This window comes from Eptatretus burgeri, chromosome 4, assembly GCF_056783735.1.
Source record: "Eptatretus burgeri isolate ZD-2024b chromosome 4, Ebu_testis_v1, whole genome shotgun sequence".
Lineage (NCBI taxonomy): Eukaryota > Metazoa > Chordata > Myxini > Myxiniformes > Myxinidae > Eptatretus > Eptatretus burgeri.
In genome coordinates, this window is record NC_140964.1 from 136,991,990 (window position 1) to 137,018,696 (window position 26,707).

General features: G+C 46.2%; 1 protein-coding gene across 2 annotated transcripts in view; it reads left to right on the forward strand.

The window, feature by feature from the left end:
* The first annotated feature begins 3,515 nt into the window (after positions 1–3,515).
* LOC147029198 (uncharacterized) overlaps positions 3,516–26,707 on the forward strand; it is a 116,207-nt gene continuing 93,015 nt past the window's right edge. For both annotated transcript variants that reach the window (XM_085880146.1, XM_085880147.1), the window contains exons 1-4: positions 3,516–3,801; positions 12,664–12,775; positions 23,557–23,606; positions 23,896–23,954. In XM_085880146.1, the coding sequence (XP_085736272.1) occupies positions 3,685–3,801; positions 12,664–12,775; positions 23,557–23,606; positions 23,896–23,954 (338 nt within the window). In that variant the 5' untranslated portion in view covers positions 3,516–3,684. The remainder of the gene's footprint in view (positions 3,802–12,663; positions 12,776–23,556; positions 23,607–23,895; positions 23,955–26,707) is intronic.

Genomic DNA, 26,707 nt, shown 5'->3' on the forward strand with positions numbered 1-26,707 from the left:
TGGTGGTCTCAGTTGCACATCCTCAGCAACACGCATTACGTGGCGGAGGTATGTGCTCTACCGAGTGCCTTTCTAGTTTAATATGAAATAGGCAAGGCCGAGAAACAAAACACGCCGGGTTCAAGTTTCTTATTCTTCTTCATTGTAGATCCGGTATCGGCTCGAGCGTGCGTTAAACGCCGACAAATTTTTTATCTCCCGAACATTCATTGGGACCGGTAAGGGACCATTGCATTGCAAAGCAATTCTCACTCTTGTTTATCTTTGTTTCCCTCTTCCTCATAATCAGTACATGTGGTGAACACAATAAATTGGCTTGTGGGAAGTTGTCACAAGAAGATGGAGCACTAAAAAGTAAAACTGAAAACTACGGCCTGGACAGCATTTGCTCGATTACCACGATAGCATTGTTTCCAATGGAGACTTCCAATGTTATTAATCGCTGCCGAGCACTCTGTTCCATTTTAGTGCTGGATTGACCGCAAACTGCTTCCAAATGGAACACACCTCACTGTTCAGAAATGTTCCGCTAAATTCAAAATGTGTGATCCATCTCAGGTGGTTCAGTGGAGTTTTGGCAGACGCCATTACAGGGCGGTTTTTGAGTGTCGAGGGTGCATCGGCTTTTTGGTATTCTCTATCCTGTTAACCTAGAAATAAGATTGATTCTCTGCTCAATTGGCGAAGTTGATCTTCCGGGGTCCCGCGAGGAGGTGATGAAGGATGATCAACATTTCTGGTGATGATGATGAGGGTTCATCTTGGTTGGTTAATCGAACTAGGAAGAGGGGCAGACCACGGCGGGAGAGTACCGAAGGGTCGGAACCTTCCCAAGTGGTCAAGGGCCCCTCTACCCCTGAAGAGCGCTATCGCAAACCTATGGCGACAGTTTCGGTTTTTGATGGCGTCACAATATGCCTGGTGTTGGCTTAATGACTCGGGTGGTGGGCTTGGGATCTTAGGATCCTGAGTTCAAATCCCACTCGGCTGTTGAATTAATACCAGGTGAGGTTGACTCTGCCTGTCATCCTTCCAAGGTCGGCAAAATGAGTGCCAGCAAGGTGGTATCCTGTGTCGGAGTGGAGACCCGTCCAGGATTGTGTCCAGTAGCCAAGGCGACTGCTTCGGCAGCAGCAACGCTCTGCACAGAGTATGGTCCCAATGGATGGTTGGATGGTGTTACACCCCAAAGCTCTGACAACCCAATCAAAAGGGCTACACTAATCTATCTCTAATTCCAGCAATCTCTGTGTGTCTGTGTGTCTGTGACCGCTGTTTCTCGACAACCACTGATCCGATCTTGCCAGGTATATTGCTGGGGACCCGAGTATGTGCCTTTTCAAGGTTTGATAATAATCAGACAAGTGGTTCCCAAGTGATGAATGTGAGAAGGTGATGAATGCCTCGTATTTTGACGGGGTCCGGGTCTTGAGTCATATTCCAAGGTGTCTAAGGGAGAGTCGATGAGTCATTTACGGGATTGATCCCTCCATCCAAAGTTATGATATCACGAGTCATTTAGCAGAGGTAGGAGTGGTGGTCGCCCGCCGTCTCATCATGGTCAGGGACGGGGTCAAAGTCAATACCACCTTGGTGGTTTTGTCTTTTGGCAACCCAGTCCTTCCCCCAAAAGTTTTCCTGGAGTATCAAACCTTCATTGTGCAGGAATACATTCCAGCCCCCTTTAGATGTTACAAGTGCCAAAAGTTCAGTGACACTACTCCAGCCTGGAGGGGCAAACAATGCTGCAGCAGATGTAATGGAGAGCACGACTGCGGAAGCTGCACCAGGATGAAAAAATGTCTTGTGTCAATTGTGGTGGGGACCACCGTTTAGCCTTCAAAGGGTTCCCTGAATTCCAAAGAGCTCCCCAGATCCATCTGGTGGAAACTGTCTTATGCTGAGGCTCTCTCTGGATGGTCCCCAAAAATTAAGAAAACTACAACTCCAGTAAAAGCGGTTGAGAGCACGTCCAAGATTGAGGGCCCGGTTAACGTCCTCACCAGATCGGTGGGAGTCCAGACTGAGATGAAAGATACAGAATGTCAAACTGAGAGAGCAATCACCGACGTGGCCATGAATTCTCCCAAAGAGGGATTCATCGGTTTTATCACCGAAAGAGTCAAGTGGACGGCTCAAGCAGGGAACAGATCCGAAAAACATCCATATTGTTTCCAGTGCAAGTCCATCAGCGATCTCACATCCATACTGGACATAATCCATTCCAACCATTCCATCCATCCATCCATCCGTCCATCCATCCATAGCTACCACACTCTGTGTGGAGCATTGTTGCTGCCCAAGCAGTCTCCTTGGCTATTGGGCACAATCCCGGATGGGTCGCCATTCCGCCACAGGATCCCAACAAGCCAGGTAAAGTCAACCCCACCTGGTATTAATTCAACAACCAAGTGGGATTTGAACTCAGGACCCTAAGATCCCAAGCCCACCACTCCGGCCATTAAGCCAACCCCAGGCACATAATCCATTCCATCCATCCATCCATAGCTACCCCACTCTGTGTGGAGCATTGTTGCTGCCCAAGCAGTCTCCTTGGCTATTGGGCACAATCCCGGATGGGTCGCCATTCCGCCACAGGATCCCAACAAGCCAGGTAAAGTCAACCCCACCTGGTATTAATTCAACAACCAAGTGGGATTTGAACTCAGGACCCTAAGATCCCAAGCCCACCACTCCGGCCATTAAGCCAACCCCAGGCACATAATCCATTCCATCCATCCATCCATAGCTACCCCACTCTGTGTGGAGCATTGTTGCTGCCCAAGCAGTCTCCTTGGCTATTGGGCACAATCCCGGACGGGTCGCCATTCCGCCACAGGATCCCAACAAGCCAGGTAAAGTCAACCCCACCTGGTATTAATTCAACAACCAAGTGGGATTTGAACTCAGGACCCTAAGATCCCAAGCCCACCACTCCGGCCATTAAGCCAACCCCAGGCACATCATCCATTCCATCCATCCATCCATCCATAGCGACCATACTCTGTGTGGAGCATTGGTGCTGCCTAAGCAGTCTCCTTGGCTATTGGGCACAATCCCGGACGGGTCGCCACTCCGACACAAGATCCCAACAAGCTGGTACTCATTTTGCCGACCTTTGAAGGATGACAGGTAAAGTCAACCCCACCAGGTATTAATTCAACAACCAAGTGGGATTTGAACTCAGGACCCTGAGATCCCAAGCCCACCACTCTGGCCATTAAGCCAACCCCAGGCAGATAATCCGTTTGTTATTTCAGGAACCTGGTGAAAAAGCGCCAACCGATTCAAGAGTTTTCGTTGTTGGTTGTCACCATGAGTACGGGTGTGTGGCGTTTTTGGGGCCTCGCGGCTCAGCCGGTGAAGAAGAAGAAGAAGAAGAAGAGGGATAAGAAGAAGAAGAGGTGTCGGAGGAAGAAGATTCTGCTCGCATCCTTGACTCGTGCCAGTGACCTGAGTGACGTCATGCGTATGTCAACGGGGAGAGTCAGCAGCGACCGACGTCGGGGATCGCACTCCACGCTGTACCGCAATGGTTATATATAGCCAAGCTGTGGTCCCATTTTATTACGTTTGGTTTTTTTCGTCTCGGAGTTATTCGGCCTTTCCAAACGAAGATGTGTGCCACAAATGGTAGAGCAGAGAAGGCTCTCGAGTTAACCGTGTGAGTCGGTCGAACGTGGTATGAGTGAGAATATTTCTGCATTTTGCAGAGCTGCCATTTGGTCGCCATTGCTCATGGCGAGCTTGGTTCGATATGAGGATTCCGAGAGTGGCGATTCTGAAGCGGATGCCGTCGAGGTAAATCCAACGGAGTCATCTTTTTTCATCATCGTGTTGATGTAGCCCACGTTTGCGTGTTCGTTGGACGTTTTTAAGGCGAAACGCGAGCCGTTTGACGACATCGCAGGTTGCGGCCTACTCGTAGGATAGAAGGGATACATGGACACTGTTTGTGTGGTTTATTTATTTATTTATGGTGTGTGCTGCTCGTTCTATTTTAAAAAAAAAATTTTTATTTCTTTTTTTCACGAAAATGTATCTTGTGAGGAATACTCATTTTTTAAGTTTATGAAATACAAGATTTGTGGAGGACATGCAAGAGGGGGGTGACTTGAGGCGGGGGCATGTTGTGTATAATGTGCAAGAGGGGTACTTTGAGGTTGGGGTTTGTTGTGGAGGACATGCAAGAGGGGGGCTTTGAGGTGGGGGTATGTTGTAGAGGACATGCAAGAGGGGGCTTTGAGGTGGGGCTATGTTGTGGAGGACATTCAAGAGAGGGGCTTTGAGGTGGGGTGTGTTGTGGAGAACATGCGAGAGGGGGGCTTTCAGGTGGAGGTGTGTTGAAAAAGGCATGTGAGAGTGGGGGAGGGATTTGATGAAGGGGAGGGGGGGCGTGCTATGTTATGTTGTATACGACTTGCAAAAGGGGGTGATGTGATGCAGGGTATGTTGTATAGGGTGTGGATAGCAGACAGTTGAGCCTGGTGTTGGCTTAGTGGTTAGGGTGGTGGCTTGGGATCCTAGGGTCCTGAGTTCAAGCCCCGTTGGCCGCTGAATTAAAAATACACCAGGAGGTTGACTCAGCCTGTCATCCTTCCGAGGTCGGCAAAATGAGCACCAGTGTACTGGTAAGGGGGGACACTGCATCAGCGGCACACTGCATCAGCGGCACAGCCGCGTCCCAACCAATGATGTAACCAGCAGCCAGAAGCTGCACTCGATAGAGAGAGCAGACAGTTTGGAGAGTAGGCCGGGATGCCAGACTGTATCGAAAGCTCTATTATAGTCGTGGACAAAAATATTGACAGCTGCACTTTTTCAAATCATGAACCATTTCTTCCAGAAAATTGTTGAAATTTAAAAATCTTTTGGAATCCACAAATGTATTTCTTTGCTTTGCAGTGGAGTAAACAAAACAAAGCTGATAAAAATTACTACATCTTAGCTTCTTCCACACAGAAATCCTATCATGGCCCAGACAATATTATTGGCACCTTTTCGGAAGTTGTTCGAAACAATTGGATTTCAAGCAGTTGATTCTCCTTTACTTTGGAATTGAACTCACCTGTGGTGAGTTGCAGGTGTCTGCAATATAAAAATCACTCATTCAACCAGTTTGAATAGAGAAAAGGAGTCATTCTGCTGTTTTGTGTCACTGCGTGTACCGCAATGAGCGTGGAGAAAATAAAGAAAACCAGAGAATTGTCTGAGGAGGTCAAACACAAGATTGTAGCCAAGCATGGACAATCTCAAGGCTACAACTCCATCTGCAGAGACCTTGATGTAACTGTGTCCACCGTACGCAATGTTGTCAGGAAGTTTGAGGCCCATGGCATTGGAGCCAACCTCCCTGTACGTGGCCGCAAGGGAGAACTTGATCCAAAATTGCAGCGAAGGATTGTTCGAATGATGGAGAAAGCACCTCGATCACGTGCCACACAGATTCAAGCTGACCTTCAGACACAAGGTACAACAGTTTCAACTCGCACCATCCGTCACCAACTCAATGAAAGGGGGTTCTATGGTAGGGGAGACGAGCGAGCCCCACTGCTGGGAGAGAGACATCTGAAAGCCCAAATGGAGTTTGCAAAAACGCACCTGAAGAAGCCGAAATCCTTCTGGGAGAATGTCCTGTGGACAGATGAGACCAAATTAGAGCTTTTTGGTAAAGCACATCATCTCTATGTTTACAGAAAACAAAATGAAGCCTTCAAAGAGAATAACACCTTCCCTACAGTCAAACATGGAGGAGGTTCAGTAATGTTTTGGGTTGCTGTGCTGCCTCTGGCACTTTTTGCCTTGAAAGTGTGCATGCCACCATGAAATTGGGAGATTACCAAGGAGGCATTTTGGAGCACAATGTTCAACCCGGTGTCAGAAAGCTGGGTCTCTGTCGAAAGTCATGGGCATTGCAGCAGGACAATGACCCCAAACACACTTAAAAAAGCACCCAGGATTGATTCAAGACAAAACGCTGGACTGTCCTGAAGTGGCCAGCAACGAGTCCAGATCTAAATTCCATTGAACATCTGTGGGGAGATCTGAAAACAACAGTTGGGAGAAGGTACCCTTCAAATCTTGGAGAACTGGAGCAGTTTGTACAAGAAGAGTGGGTTGAACTGCCAGTCGAGAGGAGTTGGAAGCTCATTCATGGTTATAGGAAGCGCTTGACTGCAGTTATTTTGTCCAAAGGCTGTACTACCAAATATTACATCGAGGGTGTCAATAATTTTGTCAATGCCATGTCTTTTTATTTGTTTGATTTAATTGGATATATTTAGTCCTGAATCAAAAACAAAGGCTTTGTAATAGCAGTGGAATAAAAAATTGTGGAAACCAAATACTTTTGTCAATATCAACTTTTTGTGGGGAGGGGCGGGGGGGGGGAGAAAATTGTGAGTTATTTGAAAAAAGTGCAAGTATGCCAATATTTTTGGCCATGGCTGTATGTCCACAGAGATGGCCCTGATCTCATGTCTGACATTGAGGACCTCCATCCATTCTTGCGAGAGTCGAAGCAGCATGTCCCAGGTAGATTGACCAGGTCTGAATCTTAATTGACGATCTGAGATGAGGTCATTGGAGAAAAGGAATTGATTCATATCAACTGCAATGATTGATTCCATGATCTTGCTTATGATTGGAAGGAAGCTGATAGGTTTGTTGTTAAGGGGTTCAGTTTTTGCACCTTTTTTATTTTTATTTTTATGTAATGCATTTTTTTTTTTTTTTTTTGTATACCTTGGTCGAGGCTCGTATGAGAGCAAACACACAACTCACAGCAAGGAGGCATGAGACAAGAGGGGCGGGAGTGGAAGGGACAAAACAGTGGGGAACAGACACATTAGGTGAACTGTGGAAGGGAGAGGGATGGGGATGGGACGGGGAACATGGCGAAGAGAAGATGGACATTTCAGGGACTTTCAGGAAGGAAAGCAGGAGAAATGAAGGAAGTGGGCTTGGGTGGATTATCGGGGGTAGAATGGGGGATGTTTGGAAAGTGGGGAGGATCAAAATTGAAGGTAATGGGGAGGATAGAAATTGAAGGTAATGGGGAGAAAAAACAAAAAAAAACAAAAAAAAAAAAACGATCGAACACCGAGTGGAACCGGTAGGCCTCAAGCCTAGGCCTAGGCCTCAAGCACAGGTAAGAACGTCGACAAAAATACTCACAAAATAGCACAATTTTTGAAACAAAACCGAACTAGCAACACAGTAACATGTAGGTGAGAAAATTAAACAGTTAAAACGGGACAAATAACAACCAGAAACTTAGCTTTGAGAACGTCAGCAGGGAGCCCCAAAGGAGACCTCTCGCTGCTCTCGAACCGGAACCGGAAGCATTGATGTTGGCTGACGTCCAAGTATATGGAATATGACCTTTGGTAAATGACAGGGTGAAAAGGACAGAGAGAGGATTGCAAGAGCAGCAGAGCAGGTTTTTCGGACACGTGAGGTGATGCCGTCCGGTGCAGTTGCAGACTTGGAGTCCAAGGTTTCCAGAAGCTTCTCATTCTCAGGTCCAAAAGACGCTGAATTCAGGAGCAGTCAGGTACAGCTGGGAATGATGGGTGCATAGAGAGTGGGGTTGTGGGGGGGGGGGGGTGGTTAGAGACACAAGATTTTGAAGCAAACACACAATTGAGGCATTCTCATGAGCGGAGTCGGCAATGGTGCCATTTGAAGTGATGGAAGGGATTGAAGCGGAGCGTACTCCAGCGACAGACTTGACAAGGAACCACCAGTTTTTTGAGGAGCGAGACAAGTTTGAAAGTAAATTCTTGATGTTGGACAGATGTTTTCTGGCTGTCCTGAGAGAGATTGAGACAACGACATATTTGTGGGCTTTGGGGAATGATCTGATGTTGCCTTCAGTGGGATTTGCCTTCCATGAGGAGAATGCAAGTTGTTTTGAAGCAGATACGTGATCACCACAGGATTCAGTGTCCTGCTTCACCACAATGGGAGGATGGATAAGATAACTGAAGACAAGATGGGATGAATCTGTGCATAAGGGAGAGCAGGTTTCTGTGTTAAAATTCACAGGCTGAATTAGTATTAGCGGCGGTGCATATTCGAGACCAGTCCTGAAGAGAGATGGCTGCTTGCAGTCCCTGCCGGTTTGCTTGAGTGAACTTCCAGAATTGCCGGCGCTGAGGCTGTTCTCTGAAAATGGCCACAGAGATGTTTACCTTCACAAGCACATGATCATATGAGCCAATTGGGGCAGAGGAAGAGCAGGAGGCATTTGTGCGAAAGTTGGTCATCACCAAGTCCAGAAGTTAGGATTTGCTGTCGGGAGAAATCTGGGTCAGAAAGTACACACATTCAGTCACAGCAGTCATTCATTCAAGTGCCATGGCGAGTGAGAGAGGTACTAACACTCACTCAAGTTTCATCGTGACAATTGAAATTGCTGGATGCAGGGGTTTCCTTATTTTTTTGGAGTAGGAGGCTCCCATTAAAAAGTATCAGGTTACCATCACCACGAGCGAAGCGAGCGCAGCTGTATGGCCGGGGTCCACGGCCCGAGGCGGGCCCTGGAAGCCGAAGGATCCCCGATGGCTGGAGATGCATTCTCGCATGATTTCTGACATGAAATAGTTCTCATATTATCATTCTGTTGGGGTGGAAAACTTCACAAAAACAGGTGGTTTGGCCTATACTGGATGTCGTTGTATTAACATACTGACTGACTAACTGGTTGACTGAAATTCAGCTATACTGTTTAGTTAGTTCAAGCAGCTTTTAAACAGGGTTCATTAATTTAAGGCCATGGTTTAGGGCACACCAAGGTGTCTGGAAGATGGAGTATCTAAGCACTTTAAAAGAGAGGCATTTTAGCAACATTTGGGCCATACCTTAGTTCTTAATAGGTAGATGATACTGCACATGGTGGAGTACAGTGAGCAATCTGAAGTAAGTGTGTTACATAATAATAGTGAAGATGAACTAGCATTCATAAAGGAAACCATGTTCCATTTCACTTCTGTGAGTGTTCAGGGTTTGCTGTATGAATGCTGTTAGCACGAAGGATTAGATCATTATAATAATGTTGGGTAAAATGTGCAAACCCAACTATTAACACTGCAAATTCTGTGTACATCAGGATCTCAAGTTTGATTGAAGTAATCGACTTGTAGTGATATTATTTAATTCCAGTAATCAAGGAAGTGTGATCTTTTTGATATCTATACAAAACATTCTCGGAGTTATACTCATCTTGCATTTCTGCTGTCAAACCAATGACAAACTCGTATCCCGGTAAACAATATTTCAATCAATCTTTAGTATTAAAATCAAGTCCTTTGGGAATCTGAGTCACGATGTATGTTTTGTAGAAAGAAAAATTAATTCATAAATGAGATTTCACATTCAAAAAGTTTATTAGATATTTTTGTGCTGCAAACATTCTGCATCCTCAACTTTCAAAACAATGTTGTCCAAGTTGGACGAGGTGAAACGCGTGTTTCGTGAAACAACAACAACGTCTCACTCGTGAGAGTGCAAGTTTCGACCAATTACTGATGGCCAGAAGCTTACCTCCCATGTCTTTGGACTTCTTCGAAAATCCAAAGTCAAACGGATTTTCGTTTCGATGCCATCGTTTCGGCACCAAAACTGTGAGGCCTACAAAGTTTATTTTCTTGAGGTCATTGCTGTATGGTATCAGGGTATCAGGCCAACAGTCCAAACGAAGCGAAAGCAGAGAACTCTCTATTGCAGGAGGCGTGTTTTAGCTGCTTGTGTTATTTTTAGGTCCGTGTTGTGCTCAACCTGGCGAGAGTACTAACAGTAAAAGTAAGCCCGCTTTTATCGAAATACTCGTGCTTTCATCTCGGATTTCAAAACAGGGGGTGTAGAGATGTTGTGGTGACAAAAAAAAACATCGAAAAATGGCCGCTGAAGTCGGCGGCAGCGACCTTTGACATTTTTTTTCTCTGAGTAGACAGCTGCGGGTCGCCGGTAACCGGCTTCCAAGGAAACCCCTGTGGATGGGTAATTAAAACTTGGTCCATGTCATCTGAGAGAGGGGTATTGATGGAGTCGTCACTGTTGGGGAGGGTGGTAGTCACTGTTGAGTACAGAGTACGTCACACAGACAAACATTAGGTGGCAGAGGAGGGGCAGTCACAGCCAGAGGTACTCCAGGGGTTTGGGAGGTATAAGAGTGGGAAATGGAGTTTTTAATGGAAAGTGCAACTCCGCTGCCAGGGCAGGTTTCAGATCGATCAAACTGGAGGAGACAGTAGCCAGGGGGAGACACGAAGGAGTCAGGGATGTCCTGTGGGAGGATAGATTTTGTTAAACAGATGATGTCCGGTTTATCGTCAGCGGCCTGAATTGAGAAATCTGTCAGTTGTGGTGGAGGCCTCGGATGTTAGAGGCCCACACACAGGGGTTTCCTTATTTCTTGGAGTAGGAGGCTACCATTAAAAGTAGCAGGTTACCATCACCGCGAGCAAAGGGAGCACAGCTGTATGGCCGGGGTTCTTTGGGCGCGTGAGCGTGTGCATGCATGCGCGCAGGGTGAGGTGAACACTGAGAAGGGGCAGAATGGGGTGAGCAGATGGGGGTGGGGGTTACTGACAGGGAGGCGTTTGACTCTGAATAGACGTGAAAGGGAAATTATTGTCATGTGCACACAGCCTCTGCAAGATTGACGCCTCAGAATTCCCAGACTGGATAAACTAAGCATTTGGGAGTGAGGATGCTTTTTGGGGAATAAGCTTTGTGAAAGATGAAAGGAAGAGATTTTAATTATGAATTAGAAGAATATTGAATGCGTTGTTCCTGATGGAGTAAAAAGCAGAGTAAGGCTTTTTACAATTCGTTTTGGAAGCGTCTTTACCCTCGCCGAAGGATTCAGAGGGTATTGCATTTGGGTCCGTTTGTTTGCTTATCTGTCTGTCTGTCTCTGTTTGTCCGCACGCAACTTTCGTGTTTTTTTTTTTTTTTTTAATCTGCTATCTCTCTGGGCATATCTCGAGCTTTTTATACAGTCTGGCATCCCACCTTGCTGTCCAAACTGTCTGCTGATGGAATCCAAGACCAACTCTACTCTTGGATTACTGACTTCCTTTACTCTCGTAGCCAACATGTGGCTCTCAACAGGAACCTTTCATCTCCTTTCCCTGTCAAGGCTGAAGTGTACCACAAGGCAATGTTATAGTTTCCATTTTATTCCTAATGTTCACAAGTGATCTCACTGACTGACAAAATCCTCAATCTCTTTGCTGATGACAACTCTCTGCCGTGACATCTCTCATCCTTCTGTCAGGCAGGCTGCAGCTTCTTCTCTCTCTCCTCAGACCTTGACAAAATCACAAACTGGTCAAACATTTGGAATGTCTTTCAATCCTGAGAAAATACACACACGCCGCTCTCTTTCTCTCAGAGGTTCAGTCACTCAAACTTTTAGGTCTCTTTTTTCCTATTTCTCAGCCATGATCTCTCTCGGGTAAGCCAGATGCTGAATTGACATCTGCTGTGGATCCACCTTCCACACTCTTCAATCTCATTCTTTGCTCCAGGTCTTCAACACAGCTGCTCTCTTCTCCACCATCTCACGTCACTCCCCATCCAAAACCATGATCTTTTCTCCACCCGTTAAACCACCTCCCGCCCCTCCCAAATTTTTTCTTCTGTATCCATCTTGTCCATCCCTTGCATTCTTTACCTGTACATCCCTTGTTTGTCCACCTCCCTCTACTTTCTCCCTCCACACTGCTGTTGGTGTTTCCTATTTCTCCTACTCTTCCCTTTGATATGTCATCTCGATCTGTTCTGTGTCCCAGCTCTTCCACGAGACGTGACCATGTATTCGAAAAAAAAAAAAAAAAAAATTCCACCTAATCCCACCCCCACCCTCCCCCTAAAAATAGTTGAGCTTCATTTTGTGGAAGTACTAGGTCTCACTATCCTACTATCCCAGAAATACACCAGAACGGTACTCAGTGGAGAACGTATCTCCGCCAGGCTGAACAGTTTACATTTTGTATCCCACTGATAGGTCAGATCTGGATCCTGATATTCACCCAAATATAATAATTTTGTCCGTGTGCCATATGTGCGTCTGCATTTCTAAAATTCATTTTCTCAGTAACCGTTGTTCCGATTGACACCAAATTCCCCAAATAGATGTGCCTCCTCCTGCAGAAGTTTGCAGTTGTAATTATGACGTCGAAGGTCACATGGTACAGACCCCATCTTGGAAAAACTGAAAAAAATTGCACCTCTATATCTCCAAACCACTCAATGGAAAGCATTTACACATGGCTCATTGTCAAGTATTCTGCATGGGGAATAGGATTTGTTACTGATGTCATCGCTTTCTTCATTATGATACAATTCAACGTGTGCAACGCTTGATCCGGTCAATATGAAAAAAAAAATTATCTTCAATTGTTGAAACCGCAAACCGATCAATTACCCATGGGAAATATTGTTTGATAAAAGTGACATCATCGATCACTGTTCTGGCACCATATTGGATCAAATGAAAAAAAAAAAAAAACCCAGAAGAGTTGGCTGGCACCAACTCGTTCTCAAGACTGCGCGGGGTAAGTATTCCATGAATACCATCTCGTTTAAAATGTTTCTCATTAAAAAATTTTTTTCACATCAAACAGATGGATTTTGTTTGTTTTCTGTTTCCAGACACATTTTCCTCGGGCTGCCTTGTCATCACCCTCCTCTCCTTGTCGTAACAAGGCACGGGTTTCTGCATCGCGTTCGGTTTCCCGCTCTCCCTCACGCTCTTATGGCCACAGTACGTATCACTTCTCCAGGCTTCATTTCTTAGTTCCACTTTCATGGTCTTCTTGCGCATCGTTTTCACTCTCCTAGTGGTGTTTAGTTTTGAAACCACTTGATATGGTTTCCAAACGGACTTTGGAATAGACATAGCTTGACACATGAGACACACACAAACACACTGACCCTGTGACATGACACTGACGTCATGCACATAAATTATGCTGACACGTAACCTCCAGACGAGGATGACAACTGTGTGGCACTCAGGTCTTTGCAGACTGAGATTTATGCCTTTATATGGTCATGTGCATAACAATTTATGTGTTTATGGCGTCACGTCACAGGGTCAGTGTGCTACTTTCTTTAAATTTATTGTTCTTGATTGCAAACCTCCTTCTCCTAACTGCTGATCAGTGGGGCAGAGACGATGTTTTTGTGTGCCAGACAACACTCGTTACCAACAAGTCGTGCAGCAAGTACTGTGATGGGACTCGATCTGTTTACTGAATTCCTTCTCTCTGACATTTTTGCATCTGCCACATTGCCAGCTGTCCTGTGTGCTTCAACATGGCGCAATATTGAATTCAGTGTGGAACACGTTCGCAAACGCAACTTGACCAGAAACGCTCTTTGAGCAATTGTGATGGAGTAGTTATTGGCACAATAAAGCTCCACAATGGCTTCTCTCTCTCGGAATTGTAACAGTAACGGAATTGGCGAAGCTTGTTTCGTTACGCAGGATTGTACCGTCTCAGGAGAACGAGATTCCGTCCCACACACCGTCTATACGAGAAGACGTACAAGGAGGAGAGATGAAGGGCGGCGATAGGAGAGAAGAGGTTATATGAGAGTTGAGACAAGTAGCGGTTTGTGCGAGTCAGAGCTGAGGGAAGCAGCTCATTTCACCAGCCTGCTCAGACCCCAGCTGCAAGATCGGTCTCCATCCTCACTAGTACAAGATATATTTTGACTGGTGCACAGGAGTGGTCATGTCTCCAATTATCCTCTTGGTCACTGCTAATCACTCTGTTGTTGCACCAATAGGATTTACATTTGACTACGTTTGAGGACTTTGAGGTTGTGTCATAGAGTCGATATGCATACATTTACTCAACGACACCTGCCACCTCTGCCAGGCCGCTCCACACGCAATAATACACATTGTGGAAGACAAGCACACACCATCTTAGATGTGAGTGATCATTAGGTTGCTTCTGGAAGATTGATCGGCTATATCCGTGCTACGGGCAGAACTGATTGGGGCGAGTCAACGACAACAACTACGTTTGAGGTTAAGATATATCGAGTTTATTAAACTGCTCGATGGTAAAGGTGGCTTGTCCTTCATGCAGGTTCAATGAAGTTTTTACTTGTCTGTTGGACAGTCGGACAACCGTTAATGTTGAGCCCTGCCTTTCTCTGTGTGGTTCCGCTTGCAAAGCTGGCATAACTGTGACAAGCTTGAACACAGACAACAACCCCACACCTCCCACACTCTTGTTTGGGTCCCTCTCTAATTAGAGTGACTTTCAGATGGAAATGTAATTGCAAACAAATGATATCACAATTTAACTAACAAGTTGGTTAACCTTGTGTTCCAGCATAAAAGCAAAATTATATAATATCGTGGGCGGTGGCCCAAATTTGTCGGTGCCAGGTGGTTAACACTAACAAACCTCCCAGGACTGCCAAGTGGTTCCTTATTACGAGGAGGCGGACATGTTGATCAACATCGGTTTCAACACGTGCTCGAAGGGTATGGCAGAGGGCAATGGCGAACGACGAAGGAGTACTCGGAATGGAGGACGGAAGGAGGATTACGGGGTTTAATCCGCGAACCCACGACAATTGCACGAATACAATGTCTTCAAAAGGAATACATTTAATGAACATTCACAAATATTTATTTCCAACACTATGAGGTAAAAGGGAGTAGTAATACTGATAATAAATAAATAACTCCTCCGGCCGAGGCCTCGCACACGGACGCAAACACAAAGGGTGACAAAATGAAAAACGACCTCTTTTGTAAGTCCACTGGTATTCAGCTTGGGTCAGAGCTGATCCCTGTTGAACCCGTAATGGAGACCCTTCACCAGCACGTGCACACGCAGGCAAAATGGTGCCCTCACCCGTAGCCGGGCACACGCGCAAAATGGTGCTTCAGCAGCTTTCCACACGAAGGCTCCAAATGTCCCAGCCTTCCTCTCCTCAAACGCACCACCTGCCTCGTGCAGTTATCACACCGACCCCGTGTGCGTGCGTGCTCGTGTGTGCGTGCGTGCTCCTGCTGAACCAGACGGGAGCCTTCCACAATCCCACTGTGGCACGTGCCAGCCTCTCATGCACCTTCGCCTGTCCAATGCCCTTCGATCACTCCCCTCTCCTGGTGCTCTCTCTCCTCCGCCTTTGGGTCATGGCCTCCTCACTCCCAAACCTGGGAAGGCGGGGCTTCCTGTTTGTTGTCGTTTCAGGGACGTGTTTCCCAGCTTCACTGCCTTGCTGGCAATATGAAAAACATCGGGAAAAATCACAGAGGGCAATCACTTACTGGGGGACTAATTTTACTCCTTGAGCTAATTAACACCTCACCACCCCTCGTCTGGTGACACATAACACTTAAGCTCACAGGTTGCTTGACTTAGTTACATCGAGATGCTTCAACCCTTCGATGGACCAAGCAACTCAACGCAATGCTTGACTTCCTTATTAAATCATTCTATCCACCCCCATAACCGGAACAATATATTTCTCGAACTGATGAAAACACCAATAAATATGTGTCATAATGTAAAGAACATCATTGGAGAAAATACTTTATTCAACAGCAGGCTACAAAGATTCGGTTAAATATCACAGCAGATGTAAATTTCAAATGTTAAGATTGTATATTTTAATACGTTAACAGGATGAGCTACTCTTTAAGTTGTAATTAATGACTCGCTTGGATTGAGTGTCCTCGTCGGTGATGTCGACGGTCTTTAACTGCCCTCAAGAACTTGAAATTTCTCTCACTTTCTTATCATGGAGTGAAATACCTGTCTGTCCTGCTCAGGGAGCACCAATCGATGAAGGACGTCTGAGTCAAACTCTTAGAAGTGCCGGACTTCACAGACAAACTCGTCTGTTGTCATCAATAGATTTTCAGAGCAGTCCCCTGGGACTGGGTTGAGGGTTGCAGGTTGTTAATGTCTCTGCAAGCTCTGGCCTGTGTGCTGTATATAGAATGACATACTACGAGCGACGGCACCATTTTGCCTTCGTGTGCACGTGCTGGTGAAGAGCCTCCATTTCGGGTTTGACAGGGATCAGCTCTGACCCAAGCTGAATACCAGTGTACTGACAAAAGGGGGTCAAATGTTTTGGAACACCCCCATTTTTCAGTTTTTACTGAAATTTAAGCAGTTCACGTCCAATGAATTACCTGAAATGGAACGAAGCTGAGCGGTAAACTGCCAGAGCTTAAAAAAAAGAAAAGTTTGGTTACCAAAAACTGAAAAATAATGTAAATTTCAGAGGTTAAAAAGTCCCTTTTCAGGGAACAAGTAATGGGTTAGCATCTGCTTCAATGGAAGTAAATTATGCCTTGAAAGTTGATGCAAACAATTCCTGTAGGTGTCCCAACTTTTGTTGATTAGTTACAAACCCTCTGTATTGTTACGTCTGAGGGGGGGGGGTATGCATTCAAAGGGTAATTAGGATGTTTAATTAGGTATGCCTTGCTGTTCGAGTTGTACCAGGATCTCGATATAATAATAAGCAATTCAGTGGTGATAAGTTGTCGAGTAAATGTCCATTTCTTTAAAGGGGAAATGATAATTGTCACGTAATTAGATAGGGAGACGGGTTAGGGTAAGTGTGTATGCGTATCCCCTTTTAGTATTCCCTCTCGGCTTGCCGTGACGTAACAGGACAGTGCTGCGGATGGGCCGCCCCTTGATCACGATTGGCGGAAGGCGACGGCGGAGGGCCAATAAAAGGGCTCGATTGGAAGTGACGAGGACTCGAGTATAAAAACGTTCTGTTCGGGAGAAGAAGAGGAGAAGAGTGATAAAAAGAAAGCGTCTGGTCGAGGCTGTTTGTCTCTGAGCGCGCTCTCTCGTTGTGCTGGTTCGTTCCTCGATTCGTCGTGTCTCGTGGCCTTGCTGTGCCTCGTGCCTCACCTCGGTTGGCTCTGGAGTTCTGCTGGCTCGGAGTACGGGACCGAACGGCGGACGGACCTGCCTCCCTCTCCTGCTCGCATCTTGGCGCCAGAACTGGCTCCCTGGCAGCTGTGAGCGGACTTGGGCCTACACCAGGAGGTCGACACCACTAGGAACAGCACCACGGTGGCTGGTTGGAGCTCACAGGCTGGAAACCGCGGCTCTGCGCGGAAGGGCTGACGGAACCTCGGCGGCACCGTGTCTCTTGCCCCTGACGAGCGCAAAGCCAGCTCGTCCGGCACCAATCCAGTGACTGTTACGTCGACACCACGGGCAAGCCTGACCACCAGCTACGTTTTGTGTGTGCGTGTGTGTGTACCTGGTGCCTGAGAGGGTTTGAGATTTGTATACCCATTGGAATTGTTTGTGTTTTCCCCACGCCCGAACCCACACCACCATCCCGTCAAATCGCCCCGGATCCCTCCTCTTGCCGAGTCTTATTACACTGGTCAACAACAAATTTGTTGTCTGCATTTTTTAAGCTGATTTAGGACGAATCTGATGCGCTGAATCCAAAACTCACATTCGTTTTGTTCAATCAGGTCAAGTTTTTGAGATATGGCCACATGTCGTTTTTTACATTTTTGTTCACATGTACGCATGTGTGGAGCATTTTAGAAGAAGTTGGTGGCGGTAAAATGTCATGTCAAATAATTGTTTTGATTTGAAATAATTATTTTAATGACAAGAAGTATTCAGGTACGATAGTTCTGGGTGATTATGTCGAAAAGGGATCAGTTTGAAGTCATAAAACCTCAAAATCTTCCAAAAATTGGTGAGGCAAAGCATAAATTGTGATGCAATTCCAGTGCCTATCTTCGGCGAACTTCCTGACATTAGTGACGAAGATGCCTCCAGTGTTGAAGGACATGAAGAAGAAGAAGTGGTTCTTGAAGATGATGCTCCACATCCATTTTCCCAAAAGGAGTTGAATGATCTAGTTCGCGACCTCAGCTTGTCAAAGGACTCTGCCGAACTGTTGGCATCCAGATTGAAGGAAAAAAACCTCCTCTCTGACAGTGCTCGCATCAGCTTCTTCCGCAACAGGCATCAAGAGTACCTCCGTTTTTTCTCTGAAGAGAAGGACTTGGTGTACTGTGCTGATATTGCGCAGCTTCTGCTCAAGCTTGGAGTGCCACAGTACGAACCCAAAGATTGGAGACTGTTCATTGACAGCAGCAAGCGATCACTGAAATGTGTTCTGCTACACAACGGCAACCAGTTTGCCTCTGTACCCATCGCTCACTCGACTACACTGAAGGTGAAGTACGTGCTGGAGAAAATTGGTTATGATCAGCATAAGTGGTTTATTTGTGTTGACCTGAAGATGGTGAACTTTTTGTTGGGACAACAGTCTGGCTTCACCAAGTACCCATGTTTTCTGTGCATGTGGGATAGTAGGGATCATGCTCAGCATTACACGAAGAAGGACTGGCCTGTGCGGGAGGAATTGGTGCCATGCAAAGAAAGGAATGTCATCAACGACCCTCTGGTGGACAGAGACAGAATACTCTTCCCACCGCTGCACATCAAGCTCGGCTTAATCAAGCAGTTCACCAAGGCTCTGGACAAAGATGGTGACTGCTTCACTTACTTGTGCCAGGCTTTTCCAGGATTGACCATGGAGAAGTTGAAAGCTGGCATCTTTGATGGTTCTCAGATCCGTCAGCTCATCAGAGATCCAGAGTTCAAAAACTCAATGAACGAAGTGGAACTGGAAGCATGGAAGACATATTTGTTTTGGTAGTGAAGAACTTTCTTGGCAACAATAAGGCCAGAAACTACGCAGAACTTGTCAACAACATGCTGACTGCTTTCAGAAACCTGGGCTGCAACATGAGCATCAAGATGCACTACCTATTTTCACATATGAACCGGTTTCCTGAGAACCTGGGTTCAATGAGTGACGAGCAGGGGGAGAGATTCCATCAGGACATGAAGGAGATGGAGACCAGGTATCAGGGTCGCTGGGACGCAGTCATGATGGCTGACTACTGTTGGAATCTGAAGAGAGACCTCCCTGCCGCTGAACATTCCAGGAGTTCGAAGAAACGGAAGTTCAAGCCCTGAAGTTTGAACAGTGGTGACGCAACATGCAATTTACTTGTACTTACCTTTATCAATGCCCACCATTCAGATGACAGTAATCGATGTTTCTATCATGTAATCAATAAATGTTGTTGGCAAAACATTTTTTTTTCTTAAAAACATGTTTAGGATGATATGTGTTGACAAAAATCAGCTGATAATGCCACAAAAATGTAATTGATTTTGTCACAAGATCTGATTTTTTTCAAATCAACTTAGCACAAAAACCTGACCTGATGGAGAGAAACGGATGCCATTTCCTGATTCAGCAGTGCCAGAATACCCTAATTCACTTGTAGAAATCTAGACAACATTCAGAAAGTAAAAAATTGTTGACCAGTGTTATCGTTCTTGTTAGAGAAATAAACATTATTAACTTGGTGAAAAGCGACTCGTGCCACCTTCCTCGTCCCGTTTGCTGTCGAGCGATTAAAACCACAATCTTTGGGTTATCAAAAAATAAACCGCCTCCATCGTTTCGGCTCGTTCTACGTTGGCGGGACTGTTCAAGTCCCATGGACGTCACAGTATATATAAAAGCAGTGTTGGAACAGACTGTGTTGTTACACTCTTTGAAGCATTATTTGGAGAATATTGCTATCATAAATGTGACAAAAAGACAATTAACAAAGGAAGACAGACAGACCATTATAACCCTTAAAAGTGTAGGTCTTTCCTTTTGAGAAATTTCAAACAAAGCCATGGTGTCAGTGAGTGCAGTTTCCTACACCATCAAAAGGCACTTGGGAACTGGAGGAAACTGACAGGAAAAGGTCTGGCAGACCCAAAGCCACAACACAATCAGAAGACAGGTTTCTGAGAGTCAACAGCTTGCGTGAAGGCGGCTCACAGGACAGCAGCTTCAAGCACAGCTTAACACTGGTCGAAGTAAGGAAGTCTCAGTTTCAACTGTGAAGAGAAGACTTCGAGCTGCAGGTTTGACAGGTCGAGTGGCAGTAAGAAAGCAATTGCAAAGATGGCAGAATAAGAAAAAGAGGCTTGCCTGGGCCATGAAGCACTGCCAGTGGACTACTGAAAACTGGAAGAAGGTCTTATGGACCGATGAATCCAAATTTGAAATCTTCGGTTCATCACGCAGGATTTTTGTGTGCCGTCGAGTAGGTGAAAGGATGGTTCCTCAGTGTGTGACGTCAACTGTCAAACATGGCAGAGGAAGCGTGATGATCTGGGGCTCTTTTGGCTGGATCCAGAGTCGGCGACTTGCACAGAGTGACTGGCACCCTGAACCAAAAGGGCTACCACAGCATTTTGCAGCGCCATGCCTAGTTAGTCAGGGGTTCATCTGACAGCAAGCTAACGACCCAAAACATACCTCCAAGCTATGTCAAAACTACTTTCGAAGAAAAGAACAAGATAGTAGGCTTCAAATCATGGAATGGCCAGCACAGTCTCCATACTTAAACCCCATCGAGCTGGTTTGGGATGCACTGGACAGAATGGTGAAAGCAAAGCAACCTACAAGTGCAACACATTTGTGGGAACTTCTGCAACAGTGTTGGGAAGAACTTTATGAACAATATTTGATTTCAATTGTGGAAAAAATGCCACGAGTATTCGGCTGTTACATCTGCAAAAGGTGACTACTTTGAGGAGTCAAAAATTTAGATTAAATTTTGTTCAACAAAACGATTCCATGATTTCTTTATTATCTGCAATTGTTTATTTGTTCTATGCTTTAATTTCAGAGTACATTGAAACATTAAACTGCTTAAATTTCAGTAAAAACTGGAAAAATGGGGGTGATCTGAAACTTTTGACCGGTAGAGTACGTCTGAAAAAAGATGTTTTATATGAGGGTATTGTTTTTCAGGATGATGTTCTTACCTAAATAAACGTAACATTCAATGTCTCATTGGATTATTTGACAGTTTTCATTGATGTTTTGAAGTCATTTTGGCCGATCTTTGTGTAGTTTGCCCACTGGTGAAGCAGATTTGTGTAATTTTGCTCACCTGTTCATGGTTTTGGATTGGGAATGATCTGAGCTGGTGGTGAACAGCTGTATTGAAGACCTGGAGCGAAGAATGAGATTGAAGAGGATGTTAAAGTTGGTTCCACAGCTTGGACAAAAAAAGGAACTAATGAGTGGAGGTGAGCAGTGATCCTCAATTTGGGTGGTTTCATTAGAAAGGGGTTGATGGTGGACCGTGTGCACCCTGCAACAACCTGGGGGATATAAAGCACAGATAGAGAAGAGGGTGCAAGACCAGAAAGGAGGCAGGAGACAACAAAGAGACCACCGACCTGTTGGCGATCGTTAAGTGATGAGCTCATCGATTCATCTTCGTCGTGGGAGATTCTAACAGTTTTGAAGCTCCTTATTTGCACGGTGTCAGGCTGAGCAAGATGTGAGGCAGGGGAGCCAGCCCAGAAGGGAGCGCTCCATCAAGCTGTGGATGTTGGAAAAGAGTCTGTGTGCCAACGGTGGACTTTATACAACAGAGGATGCCCAGTCGGCGACTGGCTTTGGTGGCCAACTTTGAAATATGGTTTCCCAAACAAAGATCATTGCTGACAGTGAGACCCAAAGGTTTGAGTGACTGAACCTCTCAAGGGGATTGTTGAGAAAGTAGATGGTAGAGTTTTCCACGTGATCCTTTCGGGCAGAGTGTGTGAGATTTGTCGGATGTATTTTTTTTAATGTCTGTAGTTCCTTCAGCTCCACTGTGAAAATTACCAGCTGTAATGCTATATCCACACATTCATAATGCGTGTCTTGGTGGCCTTTGTGGTCTTTTTGCTCCAAAGCTCTCTGTCAACACTTCGGCACTATCGAAGGTGGGAAAAAAGTAAATTGCTAGGCACACTAATTATCATTACTCGCACAAAACCCATTCATCCATTGATGTAATCCATACCCAAAGTGTGTGAGTTAAGTTTTGGTTCTCCCCTCGGTTGTGTGCCACAAATCTCCAAAAAATCAACCCTCTGACATCTCGTGCCAGAATGCTGACTCTTCTCTTCCCTGGTTGTGCTGCCATGACTCGCAACTCACCTTTCTCTGCAAATCTCCCCACCTGTCCTGGCACATTCCATAAATTGTCTCTCCCTGTGTTCCACACTCGTCCCTGTTTAACCAAACAAACTGACTGATCAGTCGGTCGTTTGAACTTGCCAGAGGACGTGGACGTGCAAGTGCATGTTCAAATGTTCTGCTCACCCTGGCTCGTCGGAACAGGTGGTGAGAAAGTAGAGAATGAATTGATACAGGTCACATGATAATATCCCACCTGCTGGTCATATGTAATTTATCCTGCCTGTCCCAACAATGTGAAATTTACATCATCAATGGATTTGTACCAAATGTAATGCACAGCATAATTTAACACCACCTTTGCTATACAAACATGAAAACCGTTTTTGTTAGATTATAACTTGAGTGAACCCAAATGGATGTTGAATCATCGTGCAAAATGCATCGCCTTGTGATCGGGACGAGGTCGCTCTGGAGCTGCGTTGAACGGGGACGAGGTCGCTCTGGAGCTGCGTTGAACGGGGACGAGGTCGCTCTGGAGCTGCGTTGAACGGGGACGAGGTCGCTCTGGAGCTGCGTTGAACGGGGACGAGGTCGCTCTGGAGCTGCGTTGAACGGGGACGAGGTCGCTCTGGAGCTGCGTTGAACGGGGACGAGGTCGCTCTGGAGCTGCGTTGAACGGGGACGAGGTCGCTCTGGAGCTGCGTTGAACGGGGACGAGGTCGCTCTGGAGCTGCGTTGAACGGGGACGAGGTCGCTCTGGAGCTGCGTTGAACGGGGACGAGGTCGCTCTGGAGCTGCGTTGAACGGGGACGAGGTCGCTCTGGAGCTGCGTTGAACGGGGACGAGGTCGCTCTGGAGCTGCGTTGAACGGGGACGAGGTCGCTCTGGAGCTGCGTTGAACGGGGACGAGGTCGCTCTGGAGCTGCGTTGAACGGGGACGAGGTCGCTCTGGAGCTGCGTTTGAACGGGGACGAGGTCGCTCTGGAGCTGCGTTTGAACGGGGACGAGGTCGCTATGGAGCTGCGTTTGAACGGGGACGAGGTCGCTATGGAGCTGCGTTTGAACGGGGACGAAGTCGCTCTGGAGCTGCGTTTGAACGGGGACGAGGTCGCTCTGGAGCTGCGTTTAACCGGGACGAGGTCGCTCTGGAGCTGCGTTTAACTGTTGTGTTGCTCCACTTTATTGTCGACATACCACTTGGTTTGAACGGAGAATGTGTGAAACAAATTTGATGTTTGTAGAAACATTGATCACTTAAACATTCAGTTAAGTCACCTGATTGATATTAGGACATGATATATCATCAAGAATAATCGATTATGATAATTGTGCACAGCATCGTTTGGAAGGATGTCAAGTATAAAACCACCGATACAAATAGCAACTGATTAATTACTGATGAAGTTATGCATATATAATTCACAGATATAGATAGAAAAACTTTAATTTGGTCAGGTTTTGTATCTTGTATTTACAATATCCATTTTGTTGTGGTTTAACTTGCAGAGCATAACAGCAGACAGAGTGGCACAAGGCGGACGAGCCGCAGTAAGGAGGTAAGATCTCATTGCTCTGTGATTAACTTTGGCGAAAAGGCTGTGCAATTGCCAGTTGGTAGTTCTGCAGCTCATTGTTCAGAAAATAAATGGTTGGCTCTTGGAAACAAAGGGAGACCAGGGAAGCTGATAATTGCCTGGGCTGAGTATATATCGTGTAATGATAAAAGGGCATTGCAAAACGAAATCAAAATTTTGGAACTTGTTGCATTTATTTTACTTTTTAGTTGAGTAATATTCCTGAATACTAATTCTCTGGCATTCTACCAAAGCCTTCTCTTCCCAACAGGCCAGCAGGAGGACAGGAGGTGGGGAGAAGGACAAGGAGAGGTTAAGATATTCACACAGGTAAGAGAGAGAGGGGGAATATGAGGTGCTTCACATTTGGTGTTTCGGTTGATGAAAGGTATATGTGGTTCATGTGGCTTGCTCCTTCCTGTTTGCAACAGAACCTTCTCAATCTTTCTCGATCCCTCCACATCCTCACCACTCTCCCATTCCTTTATAGATATCTCGTTGCCCCTCCTTTTCTGGATGGATCCCTCCCATCCTTCTCATCCCTTTATAGATTCCTCCCTGCCCCTCCTTTTCTGGATCCCTTCCTGCTCTCCTTTTCTCGATCCCTTTATAGATCCTCCCTGCACTCCTTTTATAGATCCCTCCCTGCCCCTCCTTTTCTGGATCCCTCCCTGCCCCCTCCTTTTCTGGATCCCTCCCTGCCCCCTCCTTTTCTGGATCCCTCCCTGCCCCCTCCTTTTCTGGATCCCTCCCTGCCCCTCCTTTTCTGGATCCCTCCCTGCCCCTCCTTTTCTGGATCCCTCCCTGCCCCTCCTTTTCTGGATCCCTCCCTGCCCCTCCTTTTCTGGATCCCTCCCTGCCCCTCCTTTTCTGGATCCCTCCCTGCCCCTCCTTTTCTGGATCCCTCCCTGCCCCTCCTTTTCTGGATCCCTCCCTGCTCCTCTTTTTCTGGATCCCTCCCTGCCCCTCCTTTTCTGGATCCCTCCCTGCCCCTCCTTTTCTGGATCCCTCCTTTTTTGGATCCCTCCCTGCCCCTCCTTTTTTGGATCCCTCCCTGCCCCTCCTTTTCTCTATCGCTCCCTGCCCCTCCTTTTCTCTATCGCTCCCTGCCCCTCCTTTTCTCTATCGCTCCCTGCCCCTCCTTTTCTCTATCGCTCCCTGCCCCTCCTTTTCTCTATCGCTCCCTGCCCCTCCTTTTCTCTATCGCTCCCTGCCCCTCCTTTTCTCTATCGCTCCCTGCCCCTCCTTTTCTCTATCGCTCCCTGCCCCTCCTTTTCTCTATCGCTCCCTGCCCCTCCTTTTCTCGATCCCTCCCTGCCCCTCCTTTTCTCGATCCCTCCCTGCCCCTCCTTTTCTCGATCCCTCCCTGCCCCTCCTTTTCTCGATCCCTCCCTGCCCTTCCTTTTCTCGATTCCTCCCTGCTCCTCCTTTTTTGGATTCCTCCCTGCTCCTCCTTTTTTGGATTCCTCCCTGCTCCTCCTTTTTTGGATCCCTCCCTTCCTCCTCCTTTTTTGGATCCCTCCTTGCCCCTCCTTTTTTGGATCCCTCCCTGCCCCTCCTTTTTTGGATCCCTCCCCGCCCCTTCCTTTCTCGATCACTCCCTTGCAATCCTCCATATCTCTGCCCCTCCCCTCCTTTTCTTAATCCTTCCCCGCCCCTCCCTTTCTCAATCACTCCCTCGCCATCCTCCATATCTCTGCCTCCTCCCTCCCTTTCTTCATCCCTCACTGCTCATATTGGATTTTTAACCTCCGCCATCGATGATGGATGGAGGTTTATACTGTTTTCACCCCTGTCTGTTTGTTTGTTTGTTTGTTTGTTTGTGAACAGTATTGCGGAAAAACTCCTGGACGGATTTCGACGAAACTTGGTGGGGGGATTCGGTATGGTCCAAGGATCATGCCGTTAGATTTTGGACTTCGTCCAAAGTCCAATATGGCCGCTCTTGTGGCCATTTTGAAAAAATATTTGAATTTTTGTTTTTGCATTTCTCCATGTTTTAAGTGATTTCCAACCAAAAATAAATAAATTTGTAAGAGAAAAAAACAACAATTTTGCAACTTTTTTTTCAAAAAAATTTCGATTTTATTTGAATTTTTTTTTTTGCATTTCTACATGTTTTCAGTGATTTCCAACAACAAAAAAATTTGTTAGACAAAAAAACAAACAAATTTTGCACCTTTTTTTTTTTTTCAAAAAAATTTCGATTTTATTTTTTGGGCATTTCTCCATGCGTGTAGATCTCGTTTAGTTTGTTCAATCGTGGTTCAGTAGAGTCTGATCCGTTTTGACCTACAATGAATAGGATATCAGGTTCACTTAAGTGACCCAGCAGTATTGGCGGCGGAGGTTTTGCACTCAACCGAGTGCTCCCCCTCTCGTTTTTTTTTGTCACTGCTGGTGTACTTGTCATTGAAGTTTTACTTCTTTTTTAACGAGAGGAGCTCTCTCGCTCTCTCGCTCTCTCGCTCTCTCGCTCTCTCGCTCTCTCGCTCTCTCGCTCTCTCGCTCTCTCGCTCTCTCGCTCTCTCGCTCTCTCGCTCTCTCGCTCTCTCGCTCTCTCGCTCTCTCGCTCTCTCGCTCTCTCCTTTTCTTTCTTTCCTGTCTCTGTCTCTGTCTCGGTGGGTTATATCATGCTTCATTCATCTTTTTGTTCAGTTGATTATACCCTCACTGTTTTCCCCAATGTCCACTCCTTCCACCCCATATCCATTCTTATTTTCTCTTTCGTTGTCTTCTTCAGCCTAGTATAGCTTTAGAAGGTTTTGTTTTGTTTTTGATTCGCTCAATTGTATTGTGGCATGTTCTCGTTATGCGGCTTTCGCGGCTCTTGCACAGAAACATGCGGTGGTCTGCGGTCCTCCAGATAAGGTTTGTGTGGAGTATGTTGTAATCGTTGTTGGAATGGATAAAATTCATGCAAATTTGCATTGAGCAAACAGTCAACCTTTTGCTGAGAAGCAGCTGTTTCTTCAAATTGTTATTACCGTTTTGCCCACCGGAAACTTCCTGCTCATTTTGTTTTGGCCTCACCTTTCGATACACCGGAAGTGAGGGTTGAAATCTCAAAAGTTGCTGCTTTT